Source organism: Oncorhynchus kisutch, linkage group LG20 (assembly GCF_002021735.2).
Source record: "Oncorhynchus kisutch isolate 150728-3 linkage group LG20, Okis_V2, whole genome shotgun sequence".
Classification (NCBI taxonomy): Eukaryota; Metazoa; Chordata; class Actinopteri; order Salmoniformes; family Salmonidae; genus Oncorhynchus; species Oncorhynchus kisutch.
Window position 1 is genome coordinate 13882347 of NC_034193.2, and position 20554 is coordinate 13902900.

The 20554-nt window shown below is 40.3% G+C and overlaps 1 protein-coding gene across 3 annotated transcripts in view; it reads left to right on the top strand.

The window, feature by feature from the left end:
* The window catches only part of LOC109865117 (protocadherin-15-like), a 295294-nt gene that overhangs the window by 218376 nt on the left and 56364 nt on the right, over nt 1-20554 (top strand). For all 3 annotated transcript variants that reach the window (XM_031799628.1, XM_031799630.1, XM_031799629.1), the window contains 3 exons: nt 10993-11109; nt 14781-14921; nt 15035-15147. In XM_031799628.1, coding sequence (XP_031655488.1) covers nt 10993-11109; nt 14781-14921; nt 15035-15147 — 371 coding nt within the window. The remainder of the gene's footprint in view (nt 1-10992; nt 11110-14780; nt 14922-15034; nt 15148-20554) is intronic.

Genomic DNA, 20554 nt, shown 5'->3' on the forward strand with positions numbered 1-20554 from the left:
TTGAGGTTGTGGACAGGTGTCTTTTATTCTGATAACAAGTTCAAACAGGTGCCATTAATACAGGTAACGAGTGGAGGACAGAGGAGCCTCTTAAAGAAGAAGTTACAGGTCTGTGAGAGACAGAATTCTTGCTTGTTTGTAGGTGACCAAATACTTATTTTCCACCATAATTTGCAAATAAATTCATAAAAAATCCTACAATGTGATTTTCTGGATTTTTTTTCCTCACTTTGTCTGTCATAGTTGAAGTTGAAGTGTACTTTTTAAGTGGGAGAACTTGCACAATTGGTGGCTGACTAAATACTTTTTTGCCCCACTGTAAGAGTGCTCTGGAGTGGCTCGATGTTCTTTACCATTCGGCCATCAGATTTGCCACCAATGCTCCTTATAGGACACATCACTGCACTCTATACTCCTCTGTAAACTGGTCATCTCTGTATACACGTCACAAGACCCACTGGTTGATGCTTATTTATAAAACCCTCATAGGCCTCACTCCCACCTATCTGAGATATCTACTGGAGCCCTCATCCTCCACATACAACACGCATTCTGCCAGTCACATTGTGTTAAAGGTCCCCAAAGCACACACATCCCTGGGTCCCTCCTCTTTTCAGTTCGCTGCAACTAGCGACTGGAACGAGCTGCAACAAACACTCAAACTGGACAGTTTTATCCCAATCTCTTCTTTCAAGACTCAATCATGGACACTTACTGACAGTTGTGGCTGCTTTGTGTGATGTATTGTTGTCTCTACCTAATTGCCCTTTGTGTTGTTGTCCTTGTCCAATAATGTTTGTACCATGTTTTGTGCTGCTACCATGTTGTGTTGCTACCGTGCTGTGTTCACATGTGTTTCTGCCTTGCTATGTTGTTGTTTTAGGTCTCTCTTTATGTTCTGTTGTGTAGTCTCTATTGTTGTGATGTGTGTTTTGTCCTATATTTATATTGTATTTATTTTTAATCCCAGACCCTTCCCCGCAGGAGGCCTTTTGGTAGGACGTCATTGTAAATAAGAATGTGTTCTTAACTGATTTGTAGAGTTAAATAAAGGTAAAATAAAATGAATAAATAAACAGTAGAACAGTATTATAGTAGAACAGTTGTACATTAGAACAGTATTATAGTAGCACAGTAGTACAATAGAACAGTATTATAGTAGCACAGTAGAACAGTAGAGCTGTTTTACAGTAGTGTAGTAGTACAGTAGACCAGTATTACAGTAGAACAGTATTATAGTACTCCAGTCGAACAGTGAACTGCAGAACAGTAGCACAGTGGAACAGTAGTACATCAGTAGCACATCAGAACAGTACTACAGTACTACAGCTGTACATAGTCTATCGGTAAATAGCCCACCCAATTTTATCTACCTCATCCCCATACTGTTTATATTTATTTACTTTTCTGCTTTTTTGCACACCAATATCTCTACCTGTACATGACCATCATTTATCACTCCAGTGTTAATCTGCAAAATTGTAATTATTCGCCTACCTCCTCATTCCTTTTGCACACAATGTATATAGACTCTCTTTTTTTCTACTGTGTTATTGACTTGTTAATTGTTTACTCCATGTGTAACTCTGTGTTGTCTGTTCACACTGCTATGCTTTATCTTGGCCAGGTCGCAGTTGCAAATGAGAACTTGTTCTCAACTAGCCTACCTGGTTAAATAAAGGTGAAATAAAATAAAAATTATAGTAATACAGTAGAGCAGTTTTGTTGTGGAACAGTATTATAGTAGTACAGTAATATAGTAGTATAGTAGAACATTATTATAGTGGTACAGTAGAACAGTATCATAGTAGTACTTTAGAACAGTAGAATAGTAGAATAGTACTACAGTAGTACAGTAGAACAGTATTATAGTAGTACAGTAGAACAGTACTACAGTATTATAGTAGACCAGTATTATCGTAGTACAGTAGTACAGTATTATAGTAGTACAGTAGAACAGTATTATAGTACAGTTGAACAGTAGTATAGTAATACAGTATTATAGTAGTACAGTAGAACAGTATTGTAGTAGAACAGTAGAAAAGTATTGTAGTAGTATAGTAGTACAGTTGAACATTATTATAGTAGTACATTTGAACAGTAGAACAGTATTACAGTAGAATAGTATTATAATGGTACAGTATTATGGTAGAACAGTATAACAGTGCTATTGTTCTAATGTACTACTATAAAACAGTATTATAGTAGAACAGTAGAACATTATTAAAGTAGTTCAGTGGAACAGTAGTACAGTAGTACAGTAGAACTGTAGTACAGTAGTACAATAGTATAGTAGTACAGTGTTATAGTAGAACAGTATTATGGTAGAACAGTATTATAGTAGTACAGTAGAACACTATTATGGTAGAACAGTATTATAGTAGTACAGTAGAACAGTATCATGGTAGAACAGTAGTACAGTAGAATAGTATAGTAGTACAGTAGAACACTATGGTAGAACAGTATTATAGTAGTACAGTAGAACAGTATTATGGTAGAACAGTAGAACAGTATTATAGTAGTACATTGAAACAGTAGAATATTACTTCAGTAGTATAGTAGTACAGTTTTATAGTAGAACATTATTACATTAGTGCAATATCATAATAAAACAATATAATAATAGAGAAGTATCACAGTAGTTCTGTAGATACGTAGAACAGTAATATAGTGGTACAGTAAAACAGTATTATGGTAGTACAGTAGAACAGTATTATAGTAGTACATTTGAACACTAGTATAGTAGAACAGTAGAACAGTATCATAGTAGAACAGTAGTACAGTATTATGGTAGAACAGTACGACAGTATTATAGTAGAACAGTATTATAGTAGGACAGTACGACAGTATTATAGTAGAACAGTAGAACAGTATTATAGTAGAACAGTAGTACAGTATTATGGTAGAACAGTACGACAGTATTATAGTAGAACAGTAGAACAGTATTATAGTAGGACAGTAGAACATTGAACAGTATTATGGTAGTACAGTAGAACAGTAGAACAGTGGAACAGTATTATAGTAGTACAGTAGGACAGTAGAACAGTAGTACAGTAGAACACTATTATAGTGGTACAGTAGTACAGTAGAACAGTATTATAGTAGTACAGTAGAACAGTATTATAGTAGTACAGTAGAACAGTATTATAGCAGTACAGTAGAACAGTATTATAGTAGTACAGTAGAACAGTATTATAGTAGTACATTTGAACACTAGTATAGTAGAACAGTAGAACAGTATCATAGTAGAACAGTAGTACAGTATTATGGTAGAACAGTACGACAGTATTATAGTAGAACAGTATTATAGTAGGACAGTACGACAGTATTATAGTAGAACAGTAGAACAGTATTATAGTAGAACAGTAGTACAGTATTATGGTAGAACAGTACGACAGTATTATAGTAGAACAGTAGAACAGTATTATAGTAGGACAGTAGAACATTGAACAGTATTATGGTAGTACAGTAGAACAGTAGAACAGTGGAACAGTATTATAGTAGTACAGTAGGACAGTAGAACAGTAGTACAGTAGAACACTATTATAGTGGTACAGTAGTACAGTAGAACAGTATTATAGTAGTACAGTAGAACAGTATTATAGTAGTACAGTAGAACAGTATTATAGCAGTACAGTAGAACAGTATTATAGTAGTACAGTAGAACACTATTATAGTGGTACAGTAGTACAGTAGAACAGTATTATAGTAGTACAGTAGAACAGTATTATAGTAGTACAGTAGAACAGTATTATAGTAGTACAGTAGAACAGTATTATGGCAGTACAGTAGAACAGTAGTACAGTAGAACAGTATTTTATTAGAAGAGTAGAACATTATTACAGGAGTTCAGTAGAACATTAGAACAGTATTAGTTGTACAGTAGAACATTAGAACAGTATTATGGTAGTACAGTAGAACAGTAGAACAGTAGAACAGTGGAACAGTATTATAGTAGTACAGTAGGACAGTAGAACAGTAGTACAGTAGAACACTATTATAGTGGTACAGTAGTACAGTAGAACAGTATTATAGTAGTACAGTAGAAGTGTATTATAGTAGTACAGTAGAACAGTATTATAGCAGTACAGTAGAACAGTATTATAGTAGTACAGTAGAACAGTATTATAGTAGTACAGTAGAACAGTATTTTATTAGAAGAGTAGAACATTATTACAGGAGTTCAGTAGAACATTAGAACAGTATTAGTTGTACAGTAGAACATTAGAACAGTATTATGGTAGTACAGTAGAACAGTAGAACAGTAGAACAGTGGAACAGTATTATAGTAGTACAGTAGGACAGTAGAACAGTAGTACAGTAGAACACTATTATAGTGGTACAGTAGTACAGTAGAACAGTATTACAGTAGTACAGTAGAACAGTATTATAGTAGTACAGTAGAACAGTATTATAGCAGTACAGTAGAACAGTATTATAGCAGTACAGTAGAACAGTATTATAGCAGTACAGTAGAACAGTAGTACAATAGAACAGTATTTTATTAGAAGAGTAGAACATTATTACAGGAGTTCAGTAGAACATTAGAACAGTATTAGTTGTACAGTAGAACATTAGAACAGTATTAGTTGTACAGTAGAACAGTATTATTTATAGCAGTACAGTAGTGTGGTAGAACAGTATTTTCGTAGAACAGTAGAACAATATTACAGTAGTATATCAGTACAGTAGAACTGTATGATTGTAGTACAGTATAATAGTTGTACAGTAGTACAGTATTATAGTATTATAGTAGTACAGTAGAACAGTACTACAGTAGTACAGTATTATTGTAGAACAGTACTAGATAGAACAGTAGACCAGTATTATGGTAGTACAGTAGAACAGTGTTTTAGTAGTGCAGTAGTACAGTAGAAATGTAGTACAGTAGAACATTAGAACATTCGTACAGTATAACAGTGGAACAGTAGTACAGTGGAACAGTATTTTAGTATTATCATAGTACAGTAGAACAGTATCATAGTAGTACAGTATTATAGTAGAACAGTAGACCAGTACTATGGTAGCACAGTAGTATAGTATTACAGTATTATATTATAACAGTAGAACAGTAGTACAGCAGAACAGTATTATAGTAGTACATTGGAACAGTTGAGCAGTAGTATATTAGTACAGTAGAATAGTAGAACAGTATTGTAGTAGTACAGTAGAACAGGATCATAGTTAAACAGTAGTACAGTATAACAGTATTATTGTAGTATAGTAGTACAGTAGTATAATAGAACAGTAGTACAGTACCAGTATTATGGTAGAACAGTAGAACATTATTATAGTAGTACAGTAGAACAATTATGGTAGTACAGTATTATTGTAGAACAGTGCTACAGTAGTACAGTATTATAGTAGAACAGTATTATAATAGTACAGTAGTATAGTATAATAGTATTACATTAGAACAGTTGAATAGTAGTACATTAGAAGAGTAGAACAGTTTTACAGTAGAACCGTATTATAGTAGAACAGTATTATAGTAGTACAGTAGTACAATATTACGGTAGAGTATTATGGTAGTACAGTAGAACAATTGTACAGTAGTACAATATTATAGTAGTACAGTAGAATAGTATTATATTAGAAGATTAGGACATTATTACAGTAGTTCAGTAGAACATTAGAACAGTATTATAGTTGTACAGTAGAACAGTCCTACAGTAGAACAGTATTATTGTAGAACAGTATTACAGTAGAACAGTATTATGGTAGAACCGTATTATAGTAGAACAGTATTACAGTACAGTATTGTAGTAGTACAGTAGAACAGGATCATAGTTGAACAGTAATACAGTAGAACAGTATTATAGTAGTACAGTAGTATAGTAGTATAGTAGAACAGTTGAGCAGTAGTCTATTAGTACAGTAGAACAGTATTGTAGTAGTACAGTAGAACAGGATCATAGTTGTACAGTAGAACAGTATTATAGTAGTACAGTAGTATAGTAGTACAGTAGAACAGTGTAACAGTATTATAGTACAACAGTAGAACAGTATTATAGTAGTACAGTATTATAGTAGTACAGTAGAACAGTTTTATAGTAGTACAGTATTATAGTACAACAGTATAACAGTATTATAGTAGTACAGTATTATAGTAGTACAGTAGAACAGTATTATAGTAGTACTGTGGTACAGTAGATCAGGATGGTGATGTGGTATTACACTGCACTTGAACAAGACTGTAGTACTCAGCCGGTGTCCTTGAGTAGAATTATTTCGATCTAGCTGCTACATAGATATGTTACTCATGAAAAAAGCATACTGTTAAAGAGGGACACCTTTGAAGCTGTGAAGCACTGCTGCTTTGTGTTAGGGTTTAGCATTCTCACTCCCTCATTCCTAACGCCTCACTCCCTCACTCATCACGAATATGATGACCTGTGTGTTTTACCAGCCAAACAACATGGGAAAAGGAATGAAAAGTACAAATGAGGTGTATCCATCCTCCTTCCTGTATCTAAAGGGCAGGGAAACAGCTAGTGTACCTTTCCGTCTGGCGATGCTAATCGATGATTATTTGCTGTTGAGACAGAACAGTGCGGCGCTGGGTAGGATGGTAATGTAACGTGATGCCTGGTCCGTGGAGACTAGAGGGAGAGCGGGGTGATTAAGCTGTGAGATCGCTTCTATGGGTTGTATAGACTTGATGAGGAAACCATCGATAGAAACACAATAACACAGTTGAGATTCTTTGCAGCAGCATTTTCCACTCTGCCAGAGCAAAACTCACTCAGAGAACCGCTAGGTTTTATTAACAAGCCGAGGTACCTTACCAAGAATGTTTTTGTATAAATTCTGTGAGCACGAGGAGGCCAGGGAAGGATGTGTAATTTGGATACATGAACTAGCCTGGCCTCATCTTGGACTTTGTGAGGCGACATACTCTATTGAATGCTTTAGAATGTAGCTCTGTCTTAATGATGAATAGTTGAGCAGCCACTGGACAGATTCTAGATGTTTTCTGTTCTGATCCAAGCTATCCAAGTAGCAGCACTCATTATTGGGCCTCTTCAGTCGTCAGACACAGTGTCTTCGGAAAATAAGACTTATTTAGTACTGATGTCCTCTACCAGTGACTATGGGTTTGGCATAGCTCCACATAAAGCTGTTGCTTTTGTGGTTCACAAACACGGTCTAATGATCTCTCCCAAGCCTGAAGTTAAAACAGTCCCTCCGCTGCACGCCCCGCTGTGTCAGCCATAATGAAGTCTCATGGTCTGCTATTGAGTGTACAGCTCCTTCAGAAAGTATTCACACCCCTTGACTTTTTCCACATTTTGTGGTGTTACAGCCTGAATTTAAAGTTGACTAAATTGAGATTGTGTGTAGATTTGTCACTAATCTACACACAATACCCCATAATGTTAAAGTGGAATTTTGTTTGTTGAACATTTTGGAAATGAATAAACATTTTACAGCTGAAATGTCTTGAGTCAATAAGTATTCAACCCCTTTGTTATGGGAAGCCTAAATATGTTCAGGCGTAAAACATGTGCTTAACAAATCGCATAAGTTGCTTGGACTCATTCTGTGTTCAATAAAAACACAATTTTTGAATGACTACACCATCTCTGTACCCCACACATACAATTATCTGTAAGGTCACTCAATCAAGTCGTGGATTTGAAGCACAGACTCAACCACAAAGACCAGGGAGGTTTTTCAATGCCTCGTAAATAAGGGCACCGATTGGTAGATGTGTAAAAATTTTAAAAAGCAGACCATGACTATCCCTTTGAGCATGGAGAAGTTATTAATTATACTTTGGAAGGTGTATTGATACACCCAGTCACTACAAAGATACAGGTTTCCTTCCTAACTCAGTTGCTGGATAGGGGGGAAACTGCTCAGGGATTTCACCATCATGCCAATGGTGATTTTAAAACAGTTATAGAGTTTATTAGTTGTGATATAAGAAAACTTAAGATGGATCAACAACATTGTAGTTACTCCACAATACTAACCTAAATGACAGAGTGAAAATAAGGAAGGCTGTACAGAATACAAATATTCCAAAACATTCATCCTGTTTGCAACAAGGCACTTAAGTAATAGTGCCAAAAACAAATTTTTTGTCCTGAATACAAAGTGTAATGTTTGGGGCAAATCCAACACAACACATCACTGAGTACCACTCTTCATATTTTCAAGCATGGTGGTGGCTGCATCATGTTATGGGTATGCTTATCATCTGCAAGGACTAGGGAGCTTATTATGATAAAAAAATAAAGCAATAAGCACAAGCAAAATCCTAGAGGAAAACCTGGTTCAGTCTGCTTTCCAACAGACACTGGGAGACTAATTCACCTTTCAGTAGGACAATAACCTAAAACACAAGGCCAAATCTACACTGGCAAGACCAAATCTACACTGAAATTGCTTACCAAGATGACATTGAATGTTCCTGAGTGGCCTAGTTACAGTTTTGACTTTACTCTGCTTGAAAATGGCTCTCTAGCAATGATCAACAATTAACTTGACAGAGCTTGAAACATGTTTTCTAATAATAATGGGCAAATATTGTACAATCCAGGTGTTCAAAGCTCTTAGAGACTTATCGCCTCCAAATGTGTTTCTACAAAGTATTGACTCGGGTGTTAATAATTACGTAAATTAGATATTTCTGTATGACATTTTGGTTTAGTACTCTGCCTAAGTGCTAATGGGAGACTCTCTAGGCCAGGCTGACAGTTGTGAAGGCCGCCGAACGATGAGCAGGGGGAAATGGTTTGCCATGTCCAGCAGCAGTGACAGTGATGGTGCTAGCTACTTCACTAATTCACAAAAATATTGAAATCAATCCAACACTCTGAAGATGCAGCATGTTAATGGAGGGTATCTGTTTACAAACTCATGCATACACAGACATGCTTCTCATGCTGAGCATCTAACTGTGAGGAGTATCTCTCTTATTGCAGTAGTTCTCATTCTGACAACTGGAAGCATCCACATGTGAGGGGTATCTTTATTATTGTTATTATAGCATAGTAGTAGTAGGAGCGGTATGAGCAGTAGCAATAGTACTAGTAGCAGTAGTAGTAGCAGCAGTATGAGTAGTAGTAGTAGTAATGGTAGCATGGCCTATCTCAAGGCCATCAGACTATTCATTAGCGGCTACCACCGGTTAAACACAACCCTGTACCTTAGAGGCTGCTGCCTTCTGTTCAGAGACCTGGAACACTATTCAGTGGTTACTCAACCCTGCACCTTAGAGGCTGCTGCCTTCTGTTCAGAGACCTGGAACACTATTCAGTGGTTACTCAACCCTGCACCTTAGAGGCTGCTGCCTTCTGTTCAGAGACCTGGAACACTATTCAGTGGTTACTCAACCCTGCACCTTAGAGGCTGCCGCCCTCTGTTCAGAGACCTGGAACACCATTCACTTTAATAATGTTTACATTCAGTTTTACTCATTTCAAATGTATATACTGTATTCTACTGTATTTTAGTCAATGCCACTCTGACATTGCTCGTCCCAATATTTATATATTTCTTAATTCCATTCTTTTACTTTTAGATTTATGTGTATTGTTAGATACTACTGCACTGTTGGAGCTAAGAACACAAGCATTTTGCTACATTCGCAATAACATCTGGTAAATATGTGTGTGACCAGTAAATTTGATTTTAGCAGTAGTAGTAGTAATCGTACTAGTAGTAGTATTAGCAGTAGTAGCAGTAGCAGTTGTATCAGTGTTAGTAATAGTAGTAATATTAATGATAGTAATAGTAGCAATAGTAGTACTTGTAGCAGCAGTATTTGTAGCATTATCAGTAGTAGTAGTAGTAGTAGCAATAGTAGCAGTAGTAACAGTATTTGGAGTAGTATCAGTATTAACAGCATTAGTAGTAGTAGCAATAGTAGTGGTAGTAGTAGCAGTAGTAGTCATAGCAGTAGTTTTTAGTAGTAGCAGTAGTTGGTAGTAATAGCAGTAGTTTTAGTAGTACTAGTAGTAGTTGTAGTAGCAGTAGTCATAGCAGCAGTAGCAGTAGTTTGGAGTAGCAGTAGTATAAGCTGTATCGGTATTAGTAGCATTAGCAGTAGAAGTAGTTGGGGTACCAGCAGCAGTAATAGTAGTTGTTGTAGTAGCAGCAGCAACAGTAGTAGTAGTAATAGCAACAGTAGTTTATAGTAGTAGTAGTAGCAGTAGTTTTTAGTAGCAGTAGTAGAGGTTGTGTCAGTATTAGTAGCAGTAGTAGTAGTTGTAATAGCAGCAGTATTAGTTGTAGTAGCAGCAGTAACAGTAGTTTGTAGTAGTAGTTATAGTGGTAGTAGCAGTGGCAGTAGTTTTCAGTAGCAGTAGTAGAAGTTGTGTCAGTATTAGTAGCATTAGCAGTAGTAGTAGCAGTAGCTGTAGTAGCAGTAGCAGTAGTTTGTATTAATAGCTGCAGTAGTAGTGGTAGTAGCAATAGTCATAGCAGTAGTGGAAGTAGCAGTAGTAGCAGTAAAATCAGTGTTGGTAGCATGATTAGTAGTAGTAGCAGTAGCAATAGTAGCAGTAGGACTAGCATCAGTATTAGTAGCATTAGCGGTAGTAGTAGTAGTAGCAGTAGTAGTAGGAGTAGTATCAGTATTAGTAGCATTAGCGGTAGTAGTAGTAGCAGCAGTAGCAGTAGTAGTAGGAGTAGTATCAGTATTAGTAGCATTAGCAGTGGTAGTAGTAGCAATAGTAGTAGTAGTTGTTGGTATTAGTTGCAGTAGTTTGTAGCAGTAGTCTGTAGTAGTAGCAGTAGTTTGTAGTAGTAGCAGTAGTTTGTAGTAGCAGCGGTAGTAGTAGTAATAGAAGCAGTAGTAGAAGCAGTAGCAGAAATAACAGTAGTTTGCAGTAGTAGTAGTAGTATTAGCAGTAGTAGTAGCAGATATAGCAGTAGTTTGTAGTAGTTGTTGCAGTTGTAGGTTTTTACAGTCAAAAGAGCTGTTGATTCAGACACTTATCTCACTAATTACATGGTTGTGTTTCTCTTGTTCTTCTCCAGGATATGAATGACTACTCTCCAGTGTTCAGCCAGGTGGTGTACAGGGGCATGGTAGCTCCCAACGCAGTCAAGGGGACCGTGGTCGCCACGGTACAGGCAGAGGACCTAGACCCTCCTGTGAGTAGACAACAATGTGACGGCTCTGTGCTCTGTGCTTGACTGTAACTTTACAACATGGCTGCCAGGTTTCTGCTCCCATGGCGATGCCGGGGGGACAGTGATTGACTCAGCTCTGTCCAAGCCAGCGATTTAGAGGAGAAAAGGTTACTGTGCTTGTTCATTGTAGTTGTGTTTGCATGACGTGTTTCTAATTAATAAGCATGGTCCACAGAGGATGTTGTCCTATTGTTGGAATGCTTATTGATTTAGATACACTACATGCACAAAAGTATGTGGACACCCCTTCAAATTAGTGGATTTAGCTATTTCAGCCACACCTGTTGCTGACAGGTTTATAAAATCTAGCACACAGCCATGGAATCTCTATAGACAAACATTGGCAGTAGAATGGCCCATACTGAATAGCTCAATGACTTTCAACGTGGCGCTATCTTAGGATGCTACCTTTCGAAAAAGTCAATCGTCAAATTTCTGTCCTGCTAGATCTGCCCCAGTCAACTGTAATGTCTAGGAGCAACAACGGCTCAGCCGTGAAGTGGTAGGCCACACAAGCTCACAGAATGGGACCGTCGAGTGCTGAATCGCATAGCGCGTACAAATTGTCTGTCCTGGGTTGCAACACTCACTACCGAGTTCCAAACTGCCTCTGGAAGCAACTTCAGCACAAGAACTGTTTGTCTGGAGCTTCATGAAATGGGTTTCCATGGTTGAGCAGCCACACGCACACAAGCCTAAGATAACCATGTGCAATCCCAAGCGTCAGCTGGAGTGGTGTAAAGCTCACCGCCATTGGACTCTGGAGAAGTGTAAACACATTCTCTGGACTGCTGAATCATGCTTCACCATCTGGCAGTCCAACAGACAAATCTGGGTTGGCAGATGCCAGAAGAATGCTACCTGCCTGAATGCATAGTACCAACTGTAAAGTTTGGTGAAAGAGGATCAGGCTCCTTAGTTCCTGTGAAGGGAAATCTTAACGCTACACCATACAATGATATTCTAGACAATTCTGCACTTCCAACTTTGTGGCAACAGTTTGGGGAAGGCCTTTTCCTGTTTCAGTATGACAATGCCCCCGTGCACAAAGCGAGGTCCATACAGAAAAGGTTTGTCAAGATCGGTGTGGAAGAACTTGACTGGGATGCACAGAGCCCTGACCTGAACACCATTGGGATGAATTGGAATGCCTACTGCGATCCAGGCCTAATTGCCCAACATCATCAGTGCCTGACCTCACTATTGTTCTTGTGGCTGAATGGAAGCAAGTCCCCCTCTCAGAAATGTTCCAACATCTATTGGAAAGCCTTCCCAGAAGAGCTGTTATAGCAGCGAAGGGGGGTACCAACTCCATGTTAATGCCCATGATTTTGGAATGAGATGTTCGACGAGCAGGTGTCCACATACTTATGGCCAGATAGTGTGCGTCGGTCAGAGTTGGAGTTGTTGCAGTGTGTTTTGGTTATGTTATGCTATTATTTCTGTGGGAGTCAAAGTCTCATCATTTTGGGCTTTCATTTATTTATGTCTTGTATTGGTGGATTTGTTCATTCATACATGAGTTATAGATGGTTATTCATGACAGAGGTTGATATCACTACATGTTCTTACATCTTATAGCCATGGGTGGACCTTCAGGCAGAAAGCAATCTGCCTTCTGCATGTCGTATAGGAGCGTATTCCTCATGCTTACTGTGTTGGGGATTTCATTGGCCTGTGGCCTGAAAAAAATAATACCAGTGTTACCAAGCCGACGTCTCAAGGCGTGGAGAATTATCCATGCCTCGGCAACAAGCTCCTGAATATACAATGGTATTAAACGCTTGATTTCACAAATTCACCCGTCACATTGGTAGATGACTTACGATCTCTCAGAACAAATAACGCACAGAGCAGATGTTATTCATGAATGATAACAGTCAATTGATATGCAGTGGAAATAGTCTAAGGCATTTCTCAAACGCATAGATAATATTCCATATGTAGCTAGTGCATAGTGGTACAGTAGGACAGAGCTTACTGTATAGAGACAGTTTCCTCTTTAACTTACCTGTCCTGTTATAGGTCAAGTTATTCTAAAGAATTGTGTTATTGGTCACAGCAGTCGGTAGTAGAGGAGTGAAGAAAACAGGACAGAAAAACAAAAGGGAACAGAGGAAAGGAAGAGTAGAGAGCCCCATCGGAGGTCCAGGCTTGCCCCGCTGGAGACCACCTCTGCCTGGCAGGCTTGGCAGGCTGAGCTGAGCCCCTGTGATATCTCTCTGCATGGGTGGGAGGCCCTGGCTGGGCTGGGACTGGTGCTGCCAGCGCTCCACTCCGCATCACTTCTCTCTCTCAGTAGTATGTAAAGCAGTTCTGAGATGACAGGAAAGGCAGGTTCTCAAGCTGAGCTGTGAAATGAATCACTGAAAGAGACGGGGAGGGAGATGGAGACGCCACAGAGCCTTCCTGGCACCTAGCCTGACGAGAGCCTCAAAGCAGGCCAGCCCCCCAGTCTCACACACAGGTCACTCCTGGTCATGAATTCAGGCGAAGAGACGGAGCAGAGAACCTCCCTCCCTCTTGTTTTCACTCTCTCTTTCGGCTACTTCCCTTCCTCTCCCCTCTCTCGCTCTAACTCTACCTCTCTCGCTCTCTTTCTTTCTTTCTCTCCATCCAAGTTTGTTGACAGATAAGCTGTGGAGGGTGGGAGTGCTGAGAATGCTGGTCCACAATGCAGATTTTATGTGACGATGTCACTGTTCCCTCCACTGTCCTCAGCATCTCAGAGACAATGGTCTGCCTTTTAATATGAGCTTTTGTAGCACAATCTATCCTATGTCCAAGTTGGTCCTCAAAGACTTTTTGAAACTCAAGTCAAAGCTGGATGAGACTCAAGTCAAGTCTCTTTGGTTCTGTTCTGTTGTTTTATCGAACATCTCACAAGTGAATTCAGTGCGCTGTGCAAGCTGTTCAATGTTTTATCCCAACTGTTCAGTATTCATGCAGGGAGGGACGGTTTGGCGTCACAATAGAGAAGATCAGTTGTTAATGAGAGAAAGGTAATCACACTCTGTTGGGCTTCTGATATCAGGAGTTCAATTACTCCTCTCATTTCCCATCTTGTCTAATAATGTTTTATATGCGATACGCAATTAACACGATCCTATGAACAAGCTACACAATCAGCATTCATTATACTGGTATTATTTAATACCCCACCCCAGAGTGAACCCCTCCCCCTTTAATCAATCTGATAAGCAGAGTAGTTGCTTTGTCACTAAATGTTATGATCACACACTGTGAAAGTTGAGGAAGCTAAAAAAAAATCTATTGTTGAAAGTGTAGCTTTCTCTCTATTCAAACAAAGGAAGACACTGCAAGCCTGCTCATGACTGGCTATTGACTGGGAAGACTAATCTCCTTGTTCTTTGCTGCCAGCCAAGCTACTGGGCACAAGCAGGGTCTTAGCATCTCAAGAAGCTATTTTATCATGGAAAATCAACTAGGATAAAAAAAAAAATGAGAGAGAGAGAGAGATATGTTTTCTCCCCCTGGAGGCTCTCATTCCCCCTCACTTCACCGCCCAAAATGATCTAGACACCCAACCGAGTTCCTGCCTTAGAGCTTTGGGTAGATAGTCTTGTCATTGCAGATAAATGAACAGGAGGTGTGTGTTTTCCTGTTCACAGGGCACCCCTGCCAGCCGTGTGCGTTACAGACTGGACCTGAATGAGGAACCTTACAGTGGCAGCATCTTTGACGTGGATGAAGTCACAGGCAGCGTCATCACACGAGTCAACCTCAATGAAGAGCCCAATCTAGTGTTTAGCGTGAGTACATACCCATTTACAATTACTGATTTGAGGGGGGGGGGGGGGCTTTTGAGTGACACCCCATGTTCCACTTCATCTATTCAACAAATTGATTTTATTTCCCTCTTCAGCTGGTTATTGTTGCCTATGACGATGGGGAGCCAATGAAAGTCAACAAGACCCTGGTGGTTATCACTGTCCTGCAACCCTCCATCATACCAGTTTTCACCCAGGAGGAATACAGGTACTCTACATGAACAGGACTGTCATGTAGACTATTATTTGATCAAAGTGGAGCCGCGGACACTGGTGGACATGTCAAATGATGTAGCCTATGACAGTGCTCTGTGCTTTTATGAGGTCATAGGTCAGAGCACAGGCTTTCCACTTTTATGAGGTCATATGGTCAGAGCACAGGTTTTCCTCTTTTATGAGGTCATATGGTCAGAGCACAGGCTTTCCTCCTTTATGGGGTCATAGGTCAGAGCACAGGTTTTCCTCTTTTATTAGGTCATATGGTCAGAGCACAGGTTTTCCTCTTATGAGGTCATAGGTCAGAGCACAGGCTTTCCTCTTTTATGAGGTCATATGGTCAGAGCAGTGTAGAGACTGTATAGAGACTGTATAGATCTCCAGCTTTTTTAGTTACAATGTACAGTAAATTTGAAAAAATACTGAAAAAACATTGTTAAACACTCTTCGTTAATGCCTCTTTTTGGAGATGTTAAGGTATTTAAGAGAATGCTAAACTGTTGATGTATTTTCTGAAGGGGTTAGAGGCGATATGGAAACTGTCAGTTAAGCTTTCATTGCTAGTGTTTAATGAATATTCATTATAGCTCACAGCTAGAGTGTGTAGCGCAGCAAATGTACTGTACCACTACACACTTTTGTTTTCTCAAAGGGTAAAGTGCACTTGCTCTGCATGAATTATAGCACTTTTATTGAATTAAGTATTGTACATATATGACATAAGGGGCTAATTAATTCAGCTCCCCTGGCATTGACTCGAGATGGATCAGCATGCTGGAGCTTTGGCTTACTAAATTGCTATTATTGATTTCCATAAAGAAAATAAAAAAGATAGTGAGTGCATGCATGCTAAAAACAAGTGGTTCTATATAGTGCCAAATAAGGGTTATTTTGGCTTGTAACCACAGTGGGCCCCTTTTTGGTGCTATATGGAACCTAGCCCACTTTGAGGTTTTATGAATAACCAAACTCATAAGGTTCTAAATGGTTCTATAACAGTGGTCACCAACCAGTCGATTTCTGTAGGAAAGCCAATGATAAAGGCTTGTGTTTTTTTGTGTGTGTTGCACTGTTGGTGGTAGGTGCAGTTGATTCAGAAGCTCTGCATACTCGGAAAAGTGTTCCCATTTTTTTTTTATAAATAAAAATCAACCTTTTTTTCTCCCCAATTCCGTGGTATCCAATTGGTAGTAGTTACAGTCTTGTCTCATCGCTGCAACTCCCTTAGTTACTCGGGAGAGGCGAAGGTCGAGAGCCTTGCGTCCTCCGAAACACAACCCAACCAAGTCGCACTGCTTCTTGACACAATGCCCATCCAACCCGGAAGCCAGCCGCACCAATGTGTCGGAGGAAACACTGTACACCTGGCGACCGTGTCAGCGTGCACTGCGCCCGGGCCACCACAGGAGTCGCTAGTGCACAATGAGACAAGGATATCCCTGCCGGCCAAACCCTCCCTAACCCGGACGACGCTGGGCCAATTGTGCGCCGCCCCATGGGCCTGTATCGATAGCCCTGCATTTGTATTATTAATAGTGGCGTGTCTATTTTAATATCGAGGAATATTTCACAATCTCTGATCATAGGAACAACATGAATTGGTGCAAGAGGCAGGTGCGGTGCGACTCGAGTTCCGCCATCAGGTGGGGACAGTGTCCCCTCAGTCTCAAGGGAGGAAAGGAAGGAGAGAGCAGGGACCATGAGGCGGACCCTCTGCTGCTCTCTCCCTCCCTCCCTCCGCTGAGACTAATGCTGTGCTCAAAACAACTGGGAACTCAGAAATCTCAGATTTCCAACTTCAGTGCGTTCAAGACAACTGGGAACTCGAAAAAAAACGAGTTCCCAATTGCTTTGAACAGTCATCAAACTCTTCAAAGTCGGTCATCAGACTCGGAAACTCTGGCATCTTTCTAGAGCTCCGACTTTCCGACCTGAAGATCACTGACGTCATGATTTCCCAGTTGTCTTCAAAGCACAATGACCAAAAATAAAAAAGTGAATTATTTGCAAATCATTTCAATTTATGCTCAGCTGTGCCTTGCAAGTGCTACACCAACTGATCTATTTTGTTATCAAAGCTCAAGATTTGAAATATAACATGGTCTGAGAAGAGCAATATAGGCATGTCAGGCATATAGCCAATATGCTGTGGAAATGTAATAGGCCTGCCTACTGCACAAACCTCATCCACACATAACTGTTTTTATTAGCTTCATGTTAAGTCATGTTAAAAAATGCATCTGAGCAGTAGATCTCGGATTGCTTTTTGAATGTGAAAAGGATCTTGGCTCAGAAAAGGTTAGTGACCACTTTTCTATAAAGAACCATTAAAAAAAGGTTAGATGTAGCAACAAAAAAGAATTCCGCTATGGTCACAACCCTTTCAGGGGCTATATAGAACCTTTATAGAGAATGGTTCTGTAAAGAACATTTCTCAATCTCAAAGGTTCTTTGTGGATCCATACAGGTTTTTATTTGAGTTTAATAGCGTTATTATATTATTACAATTCCACAGGTTTTATTAGCAAGTTGAATCAGTTGTGTTAGCTCTGGAATGGCTGGGGTCCCTGAGTAGAGAACTGGGAACTACTAAGGCCATACATGAGTCTGCCACGAGACACCATCATTGGTCATATTCATATATAATATGTAATGACATTACACAACACACTAGATAAACTGGAATGACACTCTCACCTACGGTTGCACAAAAAGAGCTGTGAGCAAAACACACCCCAAAATATTCTAATGAGCCACCTCCCCTACATTTGAATTACCACTAAAAGAGAACCATCACCCTTACCAAAGAACCTTGAGGGGCCCTCATTTTTGTGTGTGTGCGAAAGCCATTTTTCACCCCCACCACATCGAATCATTTTCAATACCGAATATCAAGTGTATTTGAGACCCATGAAGTCCATGTAAAGTTCTCAACATCTCGACAGGCTTTATATATACAGTATGTTGTGTGCACACTCCCAAACCATGTAGGTCTCTTAACTTAGTCCAGTTCCCTGTTGCCAGGGGAGTAGAGCTGTGTTGTAATCTGGTGGGAGGGATGTGTGTGTAAACCAGCTCTTTAACAAGCCTCCCTTATCTGTTGATTGATCAAGGCTACAGAGCCAGAAACATGGCCAATGAAAAGCCTTGGATGGGGGATTAAATGGATGCCATGTCCTACACAGTGGTAGAAGGTCACCGGTGATATAGGCTCTTTGGCAGGCGGGGGAATAACGGTGGCTCTTGGTAACAGGCCACCAAGCAGGCAGCACTGCCTGGGTCAGATGTTAATTAGAGCCTGTGGAGACATTAGCCAGGTGTTTGGTCTCCCTACACAGCCAGGTCTCCACAATCTGCTCCCCTAGTCTCTTTCTCTCCATCCCTATATCCCTCCCGCCTTCTACTCCCTTATATAAATCCATTATCGCATGGAACTCCCTTCCTTCTTATATTACTCAAATGAACAGCAAAGCTGGTTTCAAAAAACAGAGAAAGCAACACCTCACGGCACAACGCCTCTCCCATATTTCACCTAGATAGTTTGTGTGTATGTATTGATAAACTCAACAAAAAAAGAAACGTCCTCTCACTGTCAACTGCGTTTATTTTCAGCAAACTTAACATGTGTAAATATTTGTATGAACATAAGATTCAACAACTGAGACATAAACTGAACAAGTTCCACAGACATGTGACTAACAGAAATGTAATAATGTGTCCCTGGACAAAGGGGGATTCCAAATCAAAAGTAACAGTCAGTATCTGGTGTGGCCACCAGCTGCATTAAGTACTGTAGTGCATCTCCTTCTCATGGAATGCACCAGATTTGCCCGTTCTTGCTGTGAGATGTTACCCCACTCTTCCACCAAGGCACCTGCAAGTTCCCGGACATTTCTGTGGGGAATGTCACCCTCCGATCCAACAGGTCCCAGCTCAATGGGCTTGAGATCCGGGCTCTTCGCTGGCCTTGGCAGAACACTGACATTCCTGTCTTGCAGGAAATCATGCACAGAACGAGCAGTATGGCTGGTGGCATTGTCATGCTGGAGGGTCGTGACAGGATGAGCCTGCAGGAAGGGTACCACATGAGGGAGGAGGATGTCTTCCCTGTAACGCACAGCGTTGAGATTGCCTGCAATGACAACAAGCTCAGTCCGATGATGCTGTGACACACCGCCCCAGACCACAGCGGACCCTCCACCTCCGAAACCGATCCCGCTCCAGAGTACAGGCCTCGGTGTAACGCTCATTCCTTCGACGATAAACGCGAATCCGACCATCACCCGTGGTGAGAAAAAAACACGACTCGTCAGTGAAGAGCACTTTTTGCAGTGACAGTAGGTTTGTGCCCATAGGCGACATTGTTGCCGGTGGTGTCCGGTGAGGACCTGCCTTACAAAAGGCCTACAAGCCCTCAGTCCAGCCTCTCTCAGTCTTTTACGGACAGTCTGAGCACTGATGGAGGGATTGTGCGTTCCTGGTGTAACTCGGGCAGTTGTTGTTGCCATCCTGTACCTGTCCCGCAGGTGTGATGTTCGGATGTACCAATCCTGTGCAGGTGTTGTTACACGTGGTCTGCCACTGCGAGGACGATCAGCTGTCCGTTCTGTCTCCCTGTAGCGCTGTCTTCGGCGTCTCTCAGTACGAACATTGCAATTTATTTCCCTGGCCACATGTGCAGTCCTCATGCCTCCTTGCAGCATGCCTAAGGCATGTTCACGTAGATGAGCAGGGTCCCTGGGCATCTTTCTTTTGGTGTTTTTCAGAGTCAATAGAAAGTGTCCTAAGTTTTCATAACTGTGAACTTAGTTGCCTACCGTCTGTGCGCTGTTAGTGTCTTAACGACCGTTCCACAGGTGCATGTTCATTCATTGTTTATAGTTCATTGAACAAGCATGGGAAACAGTGTTTAAACCCTTTACAATGAAGATCTGTGAAGTTATTTGGATTTCTACGAATGATCTTTGAAAGACAGGATCCTGAAAAAGGGACGTTTCTTTTTTTGCTGAGTTTATCAGGACTATGTGGGCTGTTTTTTTATTTTTATTGGTGTAGTTCTGTTCTTGTCTAGTCATGTTCTGTATTATGTTATGTGCCATGTTTTGTGTGGACCCCAGGAAGAGTAGCTGCTGCTTTCACAACAGCTAATGGGGATCTTAATAAAACGCAACATACTAGTCAACTTACAGTCCACAGAATAATGCCTCCCCCTCCCTACGTCCCTCCCTACTCCATCTGTGGGCCTCTCAGGAACCAATGACCCATTTAACTCAGTATCAGTGGACTCAGGTCCCTGTGCTATGCCAATCAATCAGTGTACATCAATAATTAATTGTTCTGTTACACTGTCCATTTCAACCAATCTATGTGTTGCAGACATTTTTATGTAATATTCAGCA